At 38.9% G+C, this 23,027-nt stretch overlaps 1 protein-coding gene across 1 annotated transcript; it reads left to right on the top strand.

The window, feature by feature from the left end:
• Positions 1–19,620: 19,620 nt before the first annotated feature.
• LOC104239927 (uncharacterized) lies at positions 19,621–20,328 on the top strand. The gene is made up of 2 exons (XM_070146206.1): positions 19,621–19,848; positions 19,900–20,328. Exons 1-2 carry the CDS (start codon positions 19,621–19,623, stop codon positions 20,326–20,328), a joined length of 657 nt encoding a protein of 218 aa, XP_070002307.1.
• Positions 20,329–23,027: the final 2,699 nt, after the last annotated feature.

Consider the following 23,027-nt stretch of genomic DNA (forward strand, 5'->3'; position numbering starts at 1 on the left):
GTAGTTTGGGGACTGGGGTAGATTTACTCATCGCAAACGCCATGGCTTGTACGCGAACGCGAAGCTTTGGGGGTTTCTCATCGCGAAAGCGGACAGCCTTATGCTAACGCGTAGTATTGAGGGACCTGGGAAGGGGGATCTATGGTTTGCTCTACGTAAACGCGAGCGCTGGCTCGCGAACACGAAGGCTTGGGGGGGAAGGGGGAATCCTTCGCGAATGCGTGAGGAAAGTCGCGAGCACGGTAGGCCATTTGGACCGCTGTGCATCGCGAACGCGGCAAGCCCTTTGTGAATGCGAAGAAGGCCTAACGCCCGGACCTTAACACATTCCAAACACGGGATTTCTCTCATTTTTCACCATCTTTTCATTAAAGCTTGGCCAAGAGGCGATTTGGAGGAGAAATTCCATCACCCTTTCATAGGTTAGTGTAATTTAACTGATTTTCTTCAATTTCCATCATCATCCACTAATTTCTAGCCTTCATGGTAGAAAATTAGGGATTTGGGAAGAATTGGAGGGGGTTAGGTTTGTAAATTTGGGATTTAGACCTCAAATTGAGGTCGAATTTCGAAACTAATTACATACTCGATCTTGAAGGTGAATGGCTAAATGGGTTTTGGTCCGAATCTCGGGTTTTGACCAAGCAAGCCTAGGGTTGACTTTTGTTGACTTTTTGGGAAAAGTGTAAAGATCTTAACTTTATGTCTTGTAATTTATTTTCCTAGCATTATTTGATGTTATTGAGTTGATTTTGGTTAAATTCGATTGGTTTGGAGGCGAATTTTAGAGGAAAGGCACCGATAGAGCTTTGATTTGCTTGCGAAGCGAGGTAAGTGTTGTGTCTAACCTTGATTAGAGGGAAGTAGGAACCCTTGAGCTATGTGCTATGTGAATTACTTGTGTAGTGGTGTATAAGCGAGGTGACGAGTGTATATACACCATCAAAAATACCTGTTTCCATGTTTTCCCTTATTTCATTAATTATTTTATTCGATGTCTCAACTGTTACATACTTTAATTGCTTCTTATGCCTTAACTTCTACTTGTCATTTATTATTCTAGTATTAAAAATATCTAGTTTCTCTAAGCTTCCATGATTAACTGTTACTTGCCCAAATTAACTTACTTGTACTCCTTAATTGTCATTTATTTAACTTGTCTTGCTGCTTAGTACTAAATATAGCAATTCTTTGTTTGGTATGAGATTTCCTTCATGGTTCTGCTTTCATATTCGTTAATTGTAGAGATCTCAGTGGTTTGAGTTGTTGAATTGATTTTATTTATTGATTAGTGTTTATGGATCTGGTTGCATGCAGGTGGAATAAGGGATGATTAATATCAATATGATGGGATCAGGTTGCATGCCGCAACAGATGAAATAAGGGAAGATTATGATATTGACTCTGATTATATAATGGTATTGGGTTGCGCACTGCAACATATTTTACTTGTTATTATTGACAGTGATATGGTTAAGGGAGGATCATGCTTGTACGGTGGGATCGGGTTGCGCGTCGCAGCGATTTGCGTGTTTTTATTCCTTGTTGTATTGTGTTGGATTCGGTGTTTCGTACGAGATTCTGAGGATTGGTATTCCTGGTTTTACTGGTTTTCGAGGATTGAGTGTATTGTCATGAGTTAACTACTTTATTTTCCTCTATTTCCTTTCCTGTCATTATTATTATACTGCGTATAAGTTATTGTAAGTGACATGCCTTAGCCTCGTCACTATTTCGTCGAGGTTAGGCTCGACACTTACAGGGTACATGTGGTCCATTGTACATCTGCACTTCTTGTGCAAACTTTGGAGTCGGTCCCAGCGTCGGTCAATAGATTGCTCGGATCGGACATCTGACCGATACTTGAGGTACAGTTGTTTGGCGTTCACTGAAGTACCCTTCTACTTTATCCTAGTTGTTTATTCCTTTTCAGACAGTTTTACTTTCATTCAGACCATTATCTGTATTATTCTAGTTGCTCGTGCACTTGTGACACCAGTTCTGGGTTGTATTTAGATATTTCGGTTTGCTATGAATTTTTGCACTTTATTTCAGTTCTATTACAGTTATTTCAGTTTTAATTGGCATCAGTTAATTTGATTTGTTAAAAATGGCTTAATACTATACCAACGTTGGCTTGCCTAGCAATTAAAATGCAAGACGCCATCAGGGTCCCGAGGGTGAGAATTCCGGATCGTGATATTGAGGGGGTATAATTACACTCTGCAATCCCAATGGGAGCTGAGAATTGCTAGTAATTACATTGTGTAATTACAAGGTTATTTTTTTGAATCTCTTTTTTTTTTCTTTTTTTTCTATTCTATTTTATTTTTTATTTATTTTTTAACTTTTAAAATTCTTTTTTTAAATTTTTTTTTAATTTATTTATTTTTATTTCCTTACTTCTCATTTCCCAACCTCTACTTCACGTATTTCTACATAATATCTCATATTTTATTTTTTAAATTATATTCTTTATTTTTTTGTTACACTTAGCTATGTTATAATTCTTATGTTAGAAAATTATACCTCGTAATCTTAGAAAGATAAGTCATCTACAAACTTGACTTATAATGAGTGATGTCATTAAAGTTGAACTTTGTTATAAATGAGGTTATATGCAAACTTAACTATGTTAAAATAATTAGATTGTTTTTTAATATTTAAATAATATTCGCATTTTCCAATTTTTACTTCTTGTGATTCCATATAGTTGCTCATATTTTTTGTTCTTTCATTTTCTTTATTTAGCATAACTGTGCTATTATTCTAGTTTTAAAAATACTCTTCATAATATCAGAAATAATAAATCATTAATAAACTTAGCATATAATGAGTGGTTCCATTAAAGTAGAATCTCATTGTTAAATAAGGTTATAGACTTATATTTTTATTTTATTTTAAATTATATTTACTTAAATTATGTTGAAACTTATTTTATGTTATGTCGTAATTTAACAAAAGAGCATTATGATAATTTTTTTTTGATTTTGAATATATGTTATATTTTCGCTTCAATTTATTTGCTTTAGTAGTATTTACTTAATAATTCAGATTGCATGCCATTCATTTTTCAATTAGAATTGATAGATTATTTTTTCGTAAAATATTTGAGTAAATGTTATAGCATTATATTTATAAATATTAAGCATCTTATCAAGCATGCAGTCCATGATGTTCTTACAAAATATGTACTTTTAATTTTTATAATTGATTAAAGAAAAATATTATTAATTTTAAAAATATATATTAATTATTTTTACAATATTATTTACAAATATATAATTAATAATTAATATATTTTCAAGAAACAATATCTATCTTAAATGTCAAATTTAATATTAGTTATAAAGGCATATATTTGTTAAACTTAACTTTTAATTTAATTAATATTATATTTAAAATTTGATCTAACTATGTAATTACACTTGTGCAATCAAACAGTACACTTATAATTACACTGTAATTTCACTATGACAAAAAACAGGTCGTCGTAATTACAATATTATTTAATTATTATGTTGTGTAATTACTACCCTAGTAATTATATCAATTCCAATTACCTAGTTACTTTCCAAACAGAACTTTAAAAAGCTAGGTATATATGGAAGATTCTGAAATCATCTACTGGCATGTTCTTCCCTGCCTTTCCTTACCTAACTAGACAAAGATAAAGGAACTTTCCTTTTAGTTAGAAAACAAAAAGGCTAGTGCAAAACTTCCTGAAATTTTAACCAATATTTCTCTGCTCTTTTCTCTCCAACTTAGGAGTCTCATGCAGCTGCAAGTGCTAGTCTTGCTTAAACTCAGTGAATGTAAGCTCTTTCTATGAAGGATTGCTGCATTTTGGTTTAAGTAAATATCCCAGCCAAGTTCAACTATGGATTGAGAGATAAATGAATATTTAGTCGAGGCTCATCCATCTGAGTCTTGTTGAAGTTCTCAGGAACTGTTGTGGTAAAAGTTTTCTTGGAGTTGCAACGTACTGACCATAAAATAAAATAACAATCTTTTTTCCTACTATTACTATTCCCTTTTGTTGTTTATGGCTATTTTTCATGGGAATTGGAGGGAAAGTCCCATGTGGTGAGGTCAGAGGTAAGCACAACATGGCTCTTCAAATTTCCAAGTGTTGACGGAGTAGGGTGTGACGATCCGGATTTGCCATCTTCGGGAATCGAGATGGCTCCTACTCGTGAAAGCTAGGCTAGCTGACAGCCTGACAGATACAGTTTTACTACCATTACTATTAGTTCAAACATGAATATGTATTAGTTAAAACAAGATAATTAAAAAATGCGGAAATGATATATCAGTGCCATAACTCAAGTACATAACTATCCCATAGATCTGGTGTCACAATCCACGAACGACTAAGATTTACTACAAATATAAGTCTGAAAGAAGTACAACTATTCTCGAAATAGAAGAGACAGAAGAAACTAAAGCCGGGAAAGGGGACTTCAGGCTCTCCGAACGCCAACAGATCTACCTTGGTCTCCTTGGACTGAAGGCAACAACCTTAAGCTACTCACAAGGTCCGACACCGAAATCTGCACAAAAAGTGCAGAGTGCAGTATCAGTACAACTGACCCCATGTACTGGTAAGTGTCGAGCCTAACCTCGGCGAAGTAGTGACGAGGCTAGGACACAACAATCATATAAACCTGTACAGTTAAATCATATACGATTAGAACAATAATAACAGGAAATAACAAATAAGGATAGAAAGGGGAATATAATTCTAACAGTAATTCAATAGAGAAGCATAATGAACGCCATATTTGTATCAACAAGAATAATGAAACAGTAACACGTGCACGACATCACCCTTCGTGCTTTTACTTTCGTCCTCACCATAAGAAATAATAGAAAGGACACGACATCACCCTTCGTGCATTAACTCTCATAATCATGGCACGGCATCACCCTTCGTACATTAGCTCTCAAATCATGACACAACATCACCCTTTGTGCATTAACACTCACTCACAATATCATGCACGACATCACCCTTCGTGCTTTACACTCTTCCTCACCCAAACAATAGAAACAATACATCTCAGCAAGGGAATCAACATTAGAAACAAATACATCTCGGCAAGAGAATCAACAATAGAAACAGATATATCCCGACAAGGGATTCAGCTATAACCAATCTCGTTCCAACAGTTTCTTCACAAAATAAATCTCAGCATGAGTCAATACTCATCAATGGTCAATTACCAAAAAATTATCATAAGTCTTGTTCAACATTGATAATCATCAATTTAATTATGGACGGTATATAACAAGTCACAACAATCATGGTATAAGACTCACGGGCATGCTCGACACCAACATATAGATACTCGTCACCACACTTATACGCCGTACTCAACACTAACACGTAGCAAATAAGACAAAAACACATATTTCCTCAAGCTAAGGTTAGACCAAACACTTACCTCAATTCCGTGGACAAAATCAAGCCTCAATTACCGCTTTACCTCTCGGTTTCTCTTCCAATACGCTTGTATCTAGTCATAATTTACTTAATAACATCAATAAGTGCTAAATAAACCGATTCTATGCATGAATAAAGATTTCCCAATATTTTTTCCAAAAAGTCAAAACCCGACCCCGGGCCCGCTTAGTCAAACACGAAGTTCGAACCAAAACTCGACTACCCATTCACCTATGAATCCAAATATGCAATTGGTTTTGAAATCTGACCTCAATTTAAGGTCCAAATCCCCAAATTTTAAAATTCCTAATTTCTACCCAAGAACACCCAATTTCCCATGAAAAACCCTAGATTTGAGATGAAATAGATTGAAGAAAAAGAGTTAAGATTCATGTACCTATGATTTGGGGAAGAACTTGCTCTAGAAAAATCGCCCTTAGGAGTTTAGGTTTTAAAATTTTGAAGAATGAAGTGAAAATCTCATCTAAAATCTCACTTAAGAGGCTGCAGTTATCACAATTGCGATCACCCCTTTGAATTACTGCTGCCTTCGCATTTGCGACACATATGTCGCATTTGCGACCTCTAGGGCCTTCGCAATTCTGGCCAAAGTTTCGCATTCGCGAGGTTGGCCTTTCCAGGCCTTCTTCGCATTTGTGAAAATATTGTCGCATTTTCCAGGCCGGCAGACTTCGCATTTGCGAAGTCTGATCTCGCATTTGCGATATCAGAGGCCTGTGCAAAACACCAGATGCACAGCTGAGTTTTCCTAAGTTCTATTCACTCTGTGGTCTATCCAAAACTCACCCGAGCCCTCGGGGCTCCGAACCAAAAATGCACGCAAGTCTAAAAACATAATGCAGACTTTCTCATGTGATTAAATCATCAAAATAACATCAAAAACTACGAATTCAACCTCAAGCTCATGATTTTCCTCAAGAACACTTCAAATTTACTATCTTCACAACCGGACGTCCGAATCACATCAAATCAACTCCGATTCTCACCAAATTTCACAAATACGACTTAAATATTATATTAAACCTATACAGGCTCCGAAACCAAAATACGGGTTCGATACCATCAAGATCACACACCATTTCATTTCCAAAAGTCCTTATATTTTTCAGAAAATAATTTTCTTTAAAAAATTCTTTTCTCAGACCAAGGACCTCTGAATTCGATTCCGAGCATACACTCAAGTCCCATATTTTACTACGGACCCTACGGGACCGTCAAATTAAGGGTTTGGGTCCGTTTATCAAAAATATTGACCGAAGTCAACTTTAATCAATTTTAAAGGTCAAATTCAATATTTTTCTTAAATTTCATATAGAAGCTTTCCAGAAACGCGCTCGGACTGCGCATGCAAATCGAGGAGAAAAAATGAGGTTTTTAAGGCCTCAGAATTCGGATTCGGATTCCAAAATACAAGATGACCCTTTGGGTCATCACATTCTCCACCTATAAAACAACTGTTCATCCTCAAACGGACATACAAAAGTACCAGATCGGTGAAAAGATGGGAATATCGGCTTCGCATATCGAACTTAGACTCCTAGGTCGCTGCCTCAACAAGCTGACCTCTCCACTACACATGAACTGAAGGGAACTTCTTCGATCTCAACTGACGAACCTGCCGGTCTAGAATAGCTACCGGCTCCTCCTCATAGGTCAAGTCCTTGTTCAACTGGACCGTGCTGAAGTCTAACACGTGGGATGGATCACCGTGATACTTCCGAAGCATGGACATATGAAACACTGGATGCACAACTGATAAACTCGGCGGCAAGGCAAGTCTGTAAGCCACCTCTCCCACTCGATCAAGAATCTAAAAGGCCCGATGAACCTAGGGCTTAGCTTGCCCTTCTTTCCAAATCTCATCACGCCCTTCATGGGCGACACCCGAAACAACACTCGCTCTCCGACCATGAATGCCACATCACGAACCTTACGGTTGGCATAACTCTTTTGCCTGGACCGAGCTGTACAAAGCCTATCCTGAATGATCTTAACCTTGTCCAAGGCATCCTATACTAGATCTATACACAACAACCGAGCCTGCCCTCCAGAAATGCGAGGTATACTGTGTACCTCGGTTAAAAATAATAGACATGGGCACCCCATAAAGACGAACAATATCCTGGAAATAGATCTCAGCTAACCTCTCTGAAGAATAGGAGACTACCACAGGAATAAAATGCGCTGACTTAGTCAGCCTCTCAACAATAACCCATACCGCATCGAAATTCCTCTGAGTCCGTGGGAGTCCAACAATGAAGTCCATAGTGATACGCTCCCACTTCACTCAAGAATCTCAATCTTCTAAAGCAAACCACTAGGTCTCTGATGCTCGTACTTTACCTGCTGACCATTCAAACATCGAGCTACATATGCAACAATATCCTTATTCATCCTCCTCCACCAGTAATGCTGCCACAAATCCTGATACATCTTAGTGGCGCCCGAATGAATAGAATACCGGGAACTATGGGCTTCCTCTAGAATCAACTCACGAATTCATCCACATTAGGCACACAAACTCGACTCTGCATCCTCAAAACTCCATCATCTCCAATTGTAACCTGCTTGGAACCACCATGCCGTAGTGTGTCCCTAAGGACTAGCAAATGAGGATCATCATATTGTCGTTCCCTGATACGCTCAAATAATAAAGACCAAGTGATTGTACAAGATAAAACACGGCTGGGCTCAGAAACATCCAACCTCACAAACTGATTGGCTAAAGCCTGAACATCCAAAGCAAGTTGTCTCTCACCAATTGGAATATATGCAAGGCTACCCATACTAGCCGACTTCCTCCTCAAAGCACCGGTCACCACATTGGCCTTCCTCGGATGATACAAGATGGTGATATCATAGTCTTTCAATAGCTCCAACCACCTTCTCTACCTCAAATTTAGCTTCTTCTGCTTGAACAAATACTGTAGACTCTTGTTATCCGTGAACACCTCACATGATACACCATATAAATAATGCCTCCAAATCTTCAGTACGAGAACAATGGCTGCTAGCTCCAAATCATGAACTAGATAATTGGCCTTGAACCTATGGGCAAAACCAACACCGACGTTGTAGTCAAAGCTGTCTTGAGCTTCTGAAAGCTCGCCTCACACTCGTCCGACCACCTGAACTGGGCACCCTTCTGGGTCAACCTGGTCATCGGGGCTACTATAGATGAAAACTCATCCACGAACCGATGGTAATAACCCTCCAAACCCAAGAAAATTCTGGATCTCTGTAGCTGATGTAGGTCTATGCCAGTCCTTGACTGCCTCTATCTTCTTCAGATCCACCTGAATACCCTCTGCTGATACAACGTGACCCAAGAAGGCTACTAAACTCAACCAAAACTCAGACTTCGAAAACTTAGCATACGACTGGCTGTCTCTCAAAGTCTGAAGAACGACTCGAAGATGTTGTTCATGCTCCTCTCAGTTGCGGGAGTAGATCAAAATATCATCAATGAAGAAAATCACGAAGGAATCTAGATACGGCCTAAACACTCGATTCATCAAATCCATGAATGTTGTTGGGGCATTTGTCAACCCAAATAACATCACTAAGAAATCATAGTGCCCGTACCGAGTGCGAAAAACTGTCTTAGGGACATTGGATGCCCTAATCCTTAACTGGTGGTAGCCAGATCTTAAATCAATCTTCGAAAACACTTTGGCACCCTGAAGCTGATCAAACAAGTCATCAATCCTCGAAAATGGATACTTATTCTTGATGGTGACCTTGTTCAACTGCCGATAATATACGCATCCTCATCGACCCATCCTTCTTCTTAACAAACAACACAGGTGCATCCCAAGGCAAGACACTAAGTCTGATAAAGCCCTTATCAAGAAAGTATTGTAGCTGCTCCTTCAATTCTTTCATCTCTAGCGGGGCCATACGATATGGCGGAATAGAAATAGGTTGGGTGCCCGGAGCTAAATCACTACAAAAATTGATATCTCTGTCGGGTGGCATCCCCGGCAGGTCTACAGGAAATACTTTTGGAAACTCCCGAACAACTGGCACGGAATCCATAGAAGGAACCTCAACATTAGAATCACGAACATATGCCAAGTAAGCCAAACACCACTTCTCAACCATACGTTGAGCCTTCATATAAGAAATGACCCTATTGGTAGAATGACCAGGAGTCCCTCTCCACTCCAATGGAGACAACCCCGGCAAATCTAAGGTCGCGGTCTTGGCATGACAGTCCAATATAGCGTGATAAGGTGATAACCAATCCATCCCCAAAATAACATCAAAATCAACCATATCGAGGAGTAGAAGGTCTACACTAGTCTCAAGACTTATAGTAGCAACCATGCATGAATGATAGACATGGTCTACAACAATAGAATCACCCACCGGTGTAGACACATATACGGGAGCACTCAAAGAATCACGAGGCACAACCACATATGAAGCAAAATAAGAAGATAGGAGTATATAGATCCTGTATCAAATAGAACTGATGCATCTCCACTACAAACTAAAACCGTACATGTAATAACATCATCGGATGCCTCAACCTTAGGCCTAGCTGGGAAAGCATAACATCGAGGCTGGGCCCTACCACTATGAATTACATCCCAGGGACGGCCTCCTGCTGGCTGGCCTCCACCTCTAGCGGTTTGAGCTCCACCTCTAACACCTCTACCTCCACTTCTAGCTGTCTGACCCCTGTCCCTAGCTAGCTTAGCCGGCGGTGGAACACCCGATGCCTGAACCATAGCACGAGAACCCTAATGCTAAGAACTGCTCGAGGCTCGAGGGAAAAATCTAGCAATGTGCCTCGGATCGCCACAAGTATAACAAGTCCTCAGCTGCTGGGACTGCTGACCCTGAAACTGACCCTGACGGCCTAAGTAACCACCCTGAAAACTCTGGAGTGGAGGTGCACTGATAGGATCTGGTAATGCACTGTAGGGTAGCTGATATGAATACTGTATATGAGAACCACAGCCACCTAGAGCACCATAAGAAGCCTGAAGTGCTAAATGAAACGGCCTGGGAGGATGGCCCCTACCAAAACAATCCTTGCCTCCAGATGAGGCACCATTGAACCTACCAGAATGACGAGGCCTCTTGTTAGACCCCTGACCGCTCCCCTGAGCTAGAACCATCTCAACCCGTCTGGCCATATTGGCCGCATCCTGAAAAGAAATCTCGCTCACTGTCTCCTTAACCATCTGCAATCGAATAGGCTGAGTGAGTCCCTCAATGAACCTCCTTACTCTCTCTCTCTGGTGGAGAGTATAAGAAGAGCATGACGAGCCAAATCAACAAACCTAGTCTCATATTAGGTGACAGTCATAGAACCCTACTGGAGGCACTCAAACTGCCTCCGATAATCCTCTCTCTGTGTGATAGGGAGAAACTTCTCCAAAAATAGCTGAGAGAACTGATCCTGCGTCAGAGTTGGTGACCCAGCTGGTCTAGCCAAAGAATAATCTCTCCACCACTTCTTGGCGGAACCTGACAGACGAAAAGCAGTAAAGCCGGCCCCATTAGTCTCCACTACCCCCATATTTTGCAGAATCTCGTGACAACTATCCAAATAATTCTAGGGATCCTTTAAAGATGTACCACCATCAGTGGTAGTAAAAAGCTTGGTGAACCTATCTAATCTCCACAAAGAATCAGCAGACATAGCTGACCCATCACCGGTTTGTACCACAACACCCGGCGGAACTACCCCAACTGGTTAAGTTGCTGGAGTCTAAAACTGGGGAACCATCTGCTCCAGAGTACGAGTAGCAGGAGTCTAGGCTCCTCCTCCAGCCTGAGAGACAGCTGGTGCTACAGGGAATATGCATGCCTGAGTGACACTCTCTATAAGGCCCACTAGACGGACCAAAGCATCCTAGAGTATAGGAGTGGCGATGAACCCCTCTAGGACTTCAGTTGGCCCTGCTAGAACTGTCTGGGCCGGAACCTCATCCTCAAACTCTACCTAAGGCTCCGCCACCGGTGCTACTGCTCGAGCTCTGGGCTGAGCCCTGCCTCTGCCTCGGCCTCTAGTACGGCCTCGGCCTCTGCCCCTCGTAGGAGCTGCCACTAGGGGCTCGGGCTGCTGGTCAGCTGATGAAGCGGTACGTGTTCTCACCATCTGCGAAAGAACAGAGTGGAAGTTCAATTAGCATTGAGAAATCAAGTCGCACGACAGAAGGGAATAGATGCAAAATTTTCCAAAACTCTATAGCCTTAGGGGATAAGCACAGACGTCTCCGTACGATCTCTCAGACTCTACCTAGCTTGTTCATGAATTGTGAGACCTAGGCAACCTAGAGCTCTGATACCAACTTGTCATGACCCGAATTTCCCACCTTCGAGAATCGTGATGGCGCCTACTCGTGAAAGCTAAGCTAGCCGACAGATACATTTTTACTACCATTACTATTAGTTCAAACAGGAACATGTATTAGTTAAAACAAGATAACTAAGAAATGCAGAAATGATATAATAGTGCTGTAACTCAAGAACATAACTACCCCATAGATCTGGTGTCACAATCCACGAATGACTAAGATTTACTACAAATATAAGTCTGAAAGAAGTACAATTGTTCTCGAAATAGAAGAGACAGAAGAAACTAAAGCGGGGAAAAGGGGACTTCAGGCTCTGCGAACGCCAACAGATCTACCTTGGTCTCCTTGGACTGAAGGCAGCAACCTCAAGCTACTCACAAGGTCCGACACCGAAATCTGCACAAAAAGTGCAGAGTGCAATATCAGTACAAGCGACCCCATGTACTAGTAAGTGTTGATACCCAATTTTTTTATATATATTTTCAATATGAAAAATACCTATATATATATAAGCATGTCCAATATTTTTATTATTTTTCCATAATTGTAAGGGTTTAAATTGATTTATTTTTCTCCCTTTTTACCCATAAAATCCCCAATAATTATTTTTAAAATTACTATTTTGATAATTCATCTATTGGATTTTTATATTTATGCCAAAATATGGCGAAAGTAATTTTTTTACATATTTTACAATTATATTTAGTATTTTTAAAGCTAAATTGCACATAATTGCAATATTTGCCATTTTGAGGTTTAATTGTGTTTTATACGCATAAAATTGGATTCTGTATTTTTAAATTGTTAATTATGTGTTATAAATCATTTTAGTACTTTAAATTAGTTTTTAGAAACTATTTACTATTTTTATAAATTAAATAGGGAAAATGGCTATTTAAAATATAGCCAAATTGGCTTTCAATTATAGCCCAAATTGGACCCCAATTTCCCAGCTCAATTCTTATTAAAACCTGACCCACACCCTCTTTACCCATGCCTAAACCTGGAAGCCCCCACCTACCCTTCTCATCCTGGCCGTTGATCTCTAAGATCAATGGCCCCTATTTCCCCTTACAATAATTAATCCCAAACGAACCCCCAAAACCTCTCATTTGTTACAAACCGCCGCCCTAGAATCCCCTCTCCTCTCCAACTCTCTTTGAAACCTAAAGCTAACCCTAGCCGCAGCCACCCAAACTAACCCTAATCCCTTCAATCCCCACTCAATCCATGGACTCTCATGGCTGTTTGAGACGTATACTTGTCTCCTATGTCTCCTGGTTGCTTGTTTTCGTGATTTTATGAAAAGATCTCGAAGATATCTAGTCCAGATCTTGTTCAACTTCTACCCATGGTCTTTTATGCTACTTTTCGGCCATCCATGGCTGTTCGAGTAAGGTCCATGGCTTTTCTGGCTGAAACCGGTAATGATCTAATATTTTCTCATCCTCTTTGGGTTCTCTGGAACCCTAGATCTTGAGATCTTTTTAACTTTTCATTAGATCTGTCTTCGATCTAGGTGTATCCATGGGTTTTAACCGATCCTTTCTTCGTCTCTATTATTTTCTGGAAAAAAACCTAGCTATTAACCCTCCGATCTTTTTAGATCTGTAATGGATCTATGGGTTTCTTATGGTCTTCACTTGTTTTACTCAAGATGTTTCTCCGATTTCAAACGGTTTCTTCATTTTCCAAACTAGGGTTTCAAAACCATTTTTGCAAAAACGATTTCTTTCTGATTTTAGTAATTACTTTGATTTTTTAGCGTGTTTAAACATTACCTGAGTCTTTCCTTTTGCTTGATTCATTTTTTTGTCAAGGAACCCTAGTACTTCTAGGTTCGATTTGAAGTTTGAATTTGTTTGCGGTGTGTTTGCATGACTGTCATGAACATTCTGGGCTTTATGTGTGTTCTATATGCTCTTGTGCTTCCTGTTTTAATTTTTTCTTAAGGTTTCTTTGATTTTGTCCAAACCCGTGTTATTTATGGGTCCGACCATTTGTTTTATTGATCGCTCACATAATTTATGTTGATTCTGTGTAATCTCCTTAAACCTACATCTTTGATTTTGTGTAATTTTGTACTGATTTTCTCGAAATTGCTTCCTTACTTTTGTGATACTTTCCTTGGTTAGTACTGATTCCCTGTGATTTTCAATCTCCTCCGTGATTATTTGAACTAATTTTTAGAATCAAATTGTACTCTACCTTGTTTATGTGCACAAGTATGCTGTTAATTAACGTGTACTTTCCTTATGTTGAAATTATTTTGTACTTAGCCCTTATTACATATTGCATGTTTTTACTATTCCTATTATGGTAAAATCGGTCTTACATGCAACTCTTTTCCTTATTTGATACAATTTGTACCAGTTTGAACCATGGCTCCTTAATTGAAGGAAGTCCGGGTCTTTAATTGATTCTGATTTGTATTATCTCTATAATTATGCTAAGTCAGTACTTATTACCTTATTTTTCCTGCCTGTTTTCAAAAATTATAAATACTCTACCCTCTCTTTAGCATAACACATAAACACTTAGTTCAGAACACACACATACACACTTAAGCTCTCTCTTCTTTCCCTACTACTTGTGCTACTGCTTGTTTAGCCCGCTGAAAGCCAAGGCTAGACTGTGGAATTCTACCTGCTTTACTTTTCTGTACTTTTCTTCCTTAACGGGTATGTCCTAGTTTAATTTTAAAGCCTCAACAACAACATGCTTCTCTTATTGTTTCAGTTTCTCTCATTTCTAGTCTACTTCTAATTGTGGTTCTGTTGTGTAACCTGTAGTTGAATTACATTACTAACATGTTATTATGTCTCCCCTTCCCTTTAGATTAATGCATTTCCTTATGTGTGTTTCAAAGCATGCCTTGTCAATCACTTACTATGTGTACTTACCATCTCATGGATCCCAAACCCCTATCCCTTCTATGTGTTTATGCTCTTTCTGACTGATTTGTGATTATGCCAGTATCAACTATTGTTGAACATGTCCAAAACAATCCTAAGACCCTTGCTGCGGTTATGTGTTTACAGTCAAATGTCTGTGTATCCCTAAATCCCTTGATCCCCTGTGTGACTACTAATTCTGTGTGTGATCCCATCTTAAGGTGTTTGAGTTTTGTTTACTGCTACAACTACTTTCAATCACCTCTGTTACTGATTGCTTTCAAAAAATGGACTTGTCAGTCTAGTTTTAAACAAACTCCTTTCAAACATATGTTCTTCACTTTCACTATACTCTTAGAACACTAGGTTTTACCCCTTTTGTGTAAGCCTTGCTTTGGTACCCTTGAGCTCCCTATGAACTTGGACACATGAAAGTTGGCCCTTCCACACTGCACTTACTCTATCTTGGTTATACAATCTGGGTGTGAGCACTGCCCGGGATCCCTTGAGGTCCTTAGGAAACTCTGACACACCCGGATACGGGAAATGCTATGGAACAATATGGGCACTTGAGGTGGTTTATTACATAACTCAGAGAGGAAGTCCTAATCAGGCTTCCTATAGTGTAACTTCTTATTTTCGTTTCTATTTATGTAATTCACTCACATGGTCTGTAATAATTTGTAAACAAGTATTGGGTGGATAGTGAAAAGGGATAGGATAAATATGCATGCTATAGTTGTTAAGTGTAGAAAACATATTATTAGGTTTATGTTCCTAATTGCGCAATAGAAACCATGCTTAGGATTCATACATGCATTAGAAATCACCCCCCTTAGGTCTCATGTTTATTGTTTCAGCATGTGTACCCTTACAAATCATGTGCTAGAATCTGCTAGTAATTAGCACTTTACTATTATCTACAATCCTGCCATATGCATTTAGAAATCCTGCTTTTTTAGGAAATTCTGCAATCCTGCCATATGCATTTAGAAATCCCGCTCTAGCAATTCTGCATCATGAGTTTTATACATACATCTTAGATACCATGTTCTAGGATCTTATTTGCACTTGCATTCACGCTTAGTGTAAATTGCTGATTATAAAAGAGGTAAAACCAGCTTCTCACTTGATTATCCCGTTCAGAATAACTGGTAATAATCTCTGCATTCGTACCAACTAGAACAACATGCTCTTAGGGTAAAAAATAATTTCTAAACTGGCTTTTCATAATTCTAAATAACTACTGTATATTGCTTTACGCCTAGGCAAGCCTTAGGTAATGAACTTTAAATAAAACTGGAACTGCCTTTGTTTAATTATCAACTGTTAAAATCAGTAGGCAAACCTTATTCAAACTTCTTTTTTGTGTCATGTAATAAATCCGTTTCTGTTGTTATCACTTAGATACCATGCTTTAGAATTCAAATATGGATCTTAATTGTGTATGAGTCATGTTGTTTATGTGCATTATTTGTGGAGGTATATCTGAACCTTCTACTTGTTTTCTGTGTTTTCCCCTTTAAATGTAGTCCTATTTGTTTTGTATGTCGCCTTAGTATTTTGCCTTTAAACCTGAGGGTCTGCCTAGAACCTCCTTATAGGATAGGAGTCCTAAATTCCTCCGGGATTGATAGGAAGGGACGGGTAACAACATGCAATAAGGGTCGAGACCAATCTTTGCTTTAATTACCTTCACGGGGGCGGGAAAGGGTAGATATGGAAATGATGACCGGTGCGCTAATACCACGTGTAGCCCCTCTTTTTAGGAGTGTCATACCGGGTATTGTATTGATGTGATCCATATTACAAACAAACCTAGGACACCCCCTTTACATTCATAAACATGCTTTAGATTGTAATTCTTTTCAAATTTCGACTTTCGCTAATTGTTTTTTTTTCAAACACTCGTGTATTTAGACTTAAATCCCCTACTATTTGAGTCATACTTGTTTATTTGCTAATTGTACAAATTCACAAAAAATTGTCTTGCTGGAAACCACACTAGTGGATCCTGAAGGGTGCCTAACACCTTCCCCTTAGGATAATTTCAAGCTCTTACCCTATCTCTGGTTACCAAAACGTAGTTATAAAAATGAACCTCATAGGTGTCCTAACGCACCTTAAAATCGTTAGGTGGCGACTCTCCAAAATTGCAAAAACCCTTCCCAAAAGGAAGGAGTTGTCCCAACCATAATGTCATAAACCCGATTCCGCGGAAGAAAAAAAAGGGGCGAGATAGTAAGTGTCGAGCCTAACCACGGCAAAGTAGTAACGAGGCTAGGACACGACAACCATATAAACATGTACAGTTAAATCATACACGAATAGAACAATAATAACAGATAAGGATGGGAAGGGGAACATGTTGTGCGGAATATCAAATTCTAACAGTAATTCAATAAAGAAGCATAATGAATGCCATATTTGTATCAACAAGAATAATGAAACAGTAACACGTGCACGACATCACCCTTCGTGCTTTTACTCTCGTCCTCACCATAAGAAAAAAAGAAACGGCACGACATCACCCTTCATGCTTTTACTCTCATAATCGTGGCACGGTATCACCCTTCGTGCATTAAATCCCAAATCATGGCACGACATCACCCTTCGTGTATTAACACTCACAATATCGGCACAACATCACCCTTCGTGCATTAACACTCACTCACAATATCATGCACGACATCACCCTTCGTGCTTTACACTCTTCCTCACCCAAATAATAGAAACAATACATCCCAGTAAGGGAATCAACAATAGAAACAAACACATCCCGGCAAGGGAATCAACTATAACCAATCTCGTTCCAACGGTTTCTTCACAAAATAAATATCAACTTGAGCCAATACTCATCAATTGTTAATTACTAACAAATTATCATAAGTCTTGTTCAACATTGATAATCATCAATTTAAGGATGGACGGTACATAATAAGAGTCACAACAATCATGGTATAAGACTCACAGGCATGCTCGACACCAACATATAGATACTCGTCACCACACCTATACGCCGTACTCAACACTAACACGTAGCAAATAAGACCACAAACACCTATTCCCTCAAGCTAAGGTTAGACGAAACACTTACCTCAATTTAACGGACAAAATCAAGCCTCAGTTACCGCTTTACCTCTTGGTTCATCTTCCAATTCGCTTGTATCTAGTCATAATTTACTTAATAACATCAGTAAATTCTAAATAAACCAATTCTAATGCATGAATATAGATTTTCCAATATTTTTCCCAAAAAGTCAAAAACCGATCGCGGGCCTGCTTAGTCAAAACTCGAAGTTCGAACCAAAACCCGACTACCCATTCACCCGCGAACCCAAATATGCAATTGGTTTTGAAATCCGACCTCAATTTGAGGTCCAAATCCCCAAAATTTGAAATTCCTAATTTGTACCCAAGAATACCCAATTTCCCATATAAAAAACCCTAGATTTTGAGATTAAATCATGTAAAAAGATGAAATAGATTGAAGAAAAAGAGTTATGATTCATTTACCTATGATTTGGGGAAGAACTTGCTCTAGACAAATCGCCCTTAGGAGTTTAGGTTTTGAAATTTTGAAGATTGAAGTGAAAATCCCATCTAAAATCTTACTTAACAGGATGCAGTTATCGCAATTGCGATCAGGGGTTCTCAATTGCAAAACCTTTGAATTACTGTTGCTTTCGCGTTTGCGACACATATATCGCATTTGCGACCTCTGGGGCCTTCGCAATTCCGGCTAAAGTTTCGCATTTGCGAGGTTGGCCTTCCCAGGCCTTCTTCGCATTTGCGACAATATTGTCATATTTCCTAGGCCGGCATACATGATCTCGCATTTGCGAGATCAGAGGCCTGTGCAAAACAGCATATGCACAGCTTAGTTTTCCTAAGTTCTAATCATTCTGTGGCCTATTCAAAACTCACCCGAGCCTTCGGGGCTCCGAACCAAACATGCACGCAAGTCTAAAATCATCATACGGACTTGCTCGTGCGATCAATCATCAAAATAACATCAAAAACTATGAATTTAACGTCAAAATCAGGATTTTCCTCAAGAACACTTCAAATTTACTATTTTCACAACCGGACGTCCGAATCACGTCAAATCAACTTCGATCCTCACCAAATTTTACAGAGATGACTTAAATATTATATTAAACTTGTACCAGGCTATGAAACTAAAATACGGGCCCGATACCATCAAGATCACACACCATTTCATTTCCAAAATTCCTTATATTTTCCAGCAATAATTTTCTTTGAAAAATTCTTTTCTCGGACTAGGGACTTCGGAATTTGATTCCGGGCATACGCCCAAATCCCATATTTTACTACGGACCCTACGGGACCATCAAATTACGGGTCCGGATCCGTTTACCAAAGATATTGACCGAAGTCAATTTTAATCAATTTTAAAGGCCAAATTCAATATTTTTCTTAAATTTCACATAGAAGCTTTCCAGAAATGCACCCGGACTGTGCACACAAATCAAGAAGAAAAAAATTGAGGTTTTTAAAACCTCAAAATCTGAATTTAAATTCTAAATACAAGATGACCCTTTGGGTCATCACATAGGGAGAAAAGGGAACCAACGGTTTTTAGGTTTTCAAGAGAATCACTTGCAGAGTAACATCACCATATTGGTGTTAGAAAACAAAAAAGTTTACTTCTTTTTTAGAGAAAAAAAGAAGAAGAAAGAAGCTTGAAAGATGTGTCCATGAAGGGAGAAAACAGCCAAGCAATTGAATTCCAAGAAGACTCCTTCTCATTCATCAACCTTCCTTCATGAAGTAAGAGAAAAAGATCTCATCTTTTCTTTTTGTACTCTCCAACAAACTTTCACAGGAGCCGTCTTATTGAATAGAACTTTCCTCTTTATCTTTTACTTTTGCCTACCCCTTTTCTTTGTTCTTTGCAAAATATTGAAATTTATCAGATCAAATGTCTTCCACTAAGTATCTCCTTAGAAATTCAGTGCCATGGATTACTGTTCTTGTTCCATCATACTTGTTAATTGCCACTCTTTCAGGTTATAGTTTTCTTTCTATTTCCATTACATTTTGTGTTTTGGTCCTATCTACCATAGCTTTCACATACTCAAAACAAAAGTCTAGTATCTCCAAGAAGTCAGTCCAAACAAAAGAAGCAGGGTTCAGCCTCAGCAGCCAGGTTAATCAAAATATATCAGAAGCGCAGCCTTAAAATGGAAATCTGAGACAGGTTCAAGAAGATATAGCAGAATATCAACTTGGAAATGCAATTGTTAACCACAAGAAGGAAATACAGGATCATGGGGTATCTCAAAATCATGTCTTGTATTGTGACAGTGAGAGTCTTGATGGAAATTCAACTTTAAGTGAAGATTCTAATAAAGGACAGAGCCTACGTTGCTCTGATTGTTCAATTTGTGACGAGGAGAGCCTAATTGAAATAGCCTCTCCAAGTGGCCATTCTGAAAATGATCCTAAATTATTTAGTAAGCAGCACCAAAATGTACTTGCAGATTTAGCCCAAGAATCCATCTTTCTGCAGCATAGCCTAATGGATTACACGGGAGATATCAGTGACATGAATGAGGAAGACAATTTGATAGAGATTGACATATCCATGGGATCTATCAAGTGTTCAGCATTAGAATTTCAAGCATGAGTTGATATCTATTTATTCTTCTAATGTCTAATTTGTTGAATAGTGTTTAAAGTTTTTTGATCTATTATTAAAGATTGTGGTGGGATGAATATGATTTCCCTATTCTTAATTAGGGTTTAGGGTTCGACCGCTGATAGAAAACTCATTCCTTTTAAGGCCCTTACACCTTGCGAATCTAGATTAATGGGATACTCAAGGCCAGTATCAAATACCGGATAAAAAAAAATAAAAAAATATTTTTTTTATCCTTATGGATTTGTGCTTACTCTAAAAAATTATCTAGGTATTAGAATTTACAGAAAAATGGAAGCCAAGCTTTATATATTTGTTGTGGTGTACTGCTGTCAACTGTGAAGTTTGTGCTGCCTATTAAAAGCAAAACTTAGGATACCTATGGATGCACTTGTACTCATGTGGACACTAGCTTTCTCTTAATGCATATTAAAGTGTTCTTAAATGTTTAAAGGTACACTGGCCAATAAATACGATTATTCTAGTTGCATTTCTTTATGTCCCAATCTTCTTTTTGCTGCATTTGGCCCGAGTCCGGAATCAAAATGTGGTTCTTTTGGACTCAAACTACACAAATAGGTGATAAAAAAAAATGACCTTTTTATATATAGCGCCATAATACCTGGCGTTATATACTAACAGTAACGACACCGTTAAAGTATAGCGCCAGGTATTGTGGCGCTATACTGTAAAAGCTGACATGGCCAGGTATAGCGCCACAATACCTAGCGCTATATATACATCATTAATGTATAGCGTCAGGTATAGTGGCGCTATACATAGATATTTTATACCCCTCCGTTTTCCATCTCGATTCATCCTCCATTTTTAAACCCCCATCTTTCTTAGTCCCCCACCAAATACCCCGTTTCTGCCATCTTTTTTAATAAAAAAAAAAATTTGGGCCCCCCCGACACATAAAACTCGAAGAAAAAGGGTCCCACATTCGAGTAAAGTTTCGTGTTATTGTTGATTCACAATTCCGGAGTCAAAATTTCAATATTTTTGCTTTGCCAAAATTCTAAATCGAGGTATTTCGATTTATTTTAAGTTGAAACATTTATAATAATGTATATTATTTGATTTGTATGTGTTCTATTTCGGTTTGTGTTTTTTTTTCGAAACTAGCATGTTAAATTTATCCGGATTAAATATTAGTGTTTTCTAAAATATTAGTGCTTGAACGACATCCGCACCATGGCTGTGATGGGCAATCCTCTTGCCGACTTCAATAACCCGTTGAAGGACTCTGACACGTTTGTAGTAGGAAATTCCCATCGTCTGCCACCATCCGCATGCAACGTCCACTTTTCAGAGTCATGTCGCATTAACCAACGATAGGCTGCCTCGTTTTCTTGCCTGATAGAATCCATATGCCTCCGGAATTTATGTTGTTGGTGGTTTGTTGCTGCCATCCACATCAAATCATGTAGATCCTTGTTGGGATGTGCCTTCTGAAAATTGGCCTTAAAGTGCCTCACATAGTAACGGTGGTATGCATAAGGTTCTTGCCATGCAGGCAAGTTCTCCACAGAACTTAATATACAACTGTGCCGATCAGATATTAGACAAATGCCTGAACGCTGTTTGACAACGTGCTCTTTCATGTGGTTCAAAAACAGCGTCCACATCTCTGTGCTTTCATTAGCATAAACAACAAAAGCTAGAGGAAATATCTGTCCATTAGCATCCACTGCCACAGCTATCAATAGCTTGATATCGTACTTTCCATAGACATGAGTTCCGTCTATGGATATTACTGGCCGGCAATGCGAAAAACCATCAATTGCTGGCTTAAACGCCCAGAACACGTAATTGAATATGTATTCTGGTGTTCCCGGACTCTGGTCAAGCTTTCATTCAACAACTATCCCTGGGTTAAAGTGCTGCAGTGCGGCCATGTACTTTGGCAGAGATGCAAATGACTTATCCCAATTACAGTAGACAATTTCAAACGCTCGTTTGCGCCCGAGAAATGCCTTTCTTTTTGTAATGGTATGGCCATATTCCTGGTGGACCGATGTAATGCACTCTTTGATTGTATACCTTATGGACGCTTTGATATGCAGAATAAGTACAAGAGAAATTAAGTCAATATCCAAGTTGAAGTGATTCCTGTTGAATATGTCCATTTCGCATGTGTGGGTGGGAATGTATTTACCCACTTTCCACATACCTATCTTTTTCTTGGTCGCACGCAACATCCAATTACATGGCCAAAACCACCTGCGGCAAACAACCTTGTATACCATCGGACTTGACTCTCATACCTGCATCTCACGACACTCTTTTATGTTGTGCATTTTACAAGCCCTGCTTAAGCGCATTTTATCAGGAAAAAGCATCCTCTTTGCAAGCACCGTTGGTCTAGACTCATCCCACATTACTGTCCGGATTTTATCAAAATCCCTTGTTAGAGCTTCCACATCCGGCACAGTTGGCAAGTTATCAATGTAAGGAATCTCCCTTGAATGAAACGGCACTTCGGACTCATACACTCTTCGTCTAGTATCAATGTAAGGAATCTCCCTTGAATGAAACGACACTTCGGACTCATACACTCTTCGTCTAGGGGAGTCTCTCTTCAAATCAGTTCCTTCCTCCTCATCCTGCTCATCACCATCCTCACGAAAAAGGGTGTCTCGTCTCCGGATTCATCGGCATTGTTATCGTAATCACTGTTCTGT

The sequence above is a fragment of the Nicotiana sylvestris genome, chromosome 5, assembly GCF_000393655.2.
Source record: "Nicotiana sylvestris chromosome 5, ASM39365v2, whole genome shotgun sequence".
NCBI lineage: Eukaryota > Viridiplantae > Streptophyta > Magnoliopsida > Solanales > Solanaceae > Nicotiana > Nicotiana sylvestris.

Excerpts from the sequence above, each read along its gene's own strand:
- LOC104239927 (XM_070146206.1), top strand. The coding sequence starts at position 19,621 with ATGTCTTCCACTAAGTATCTCCTTAGAAATTCAGTGCCATGGATTACT. Across the intron at positions 19,849-19,899 it reads GGTTCAGCCTCAGCAGCCAG|GTTCAAGAAGATATAGCAGA; the intron begins GTTAATCAAAAT and ends AATCTGAGACAG.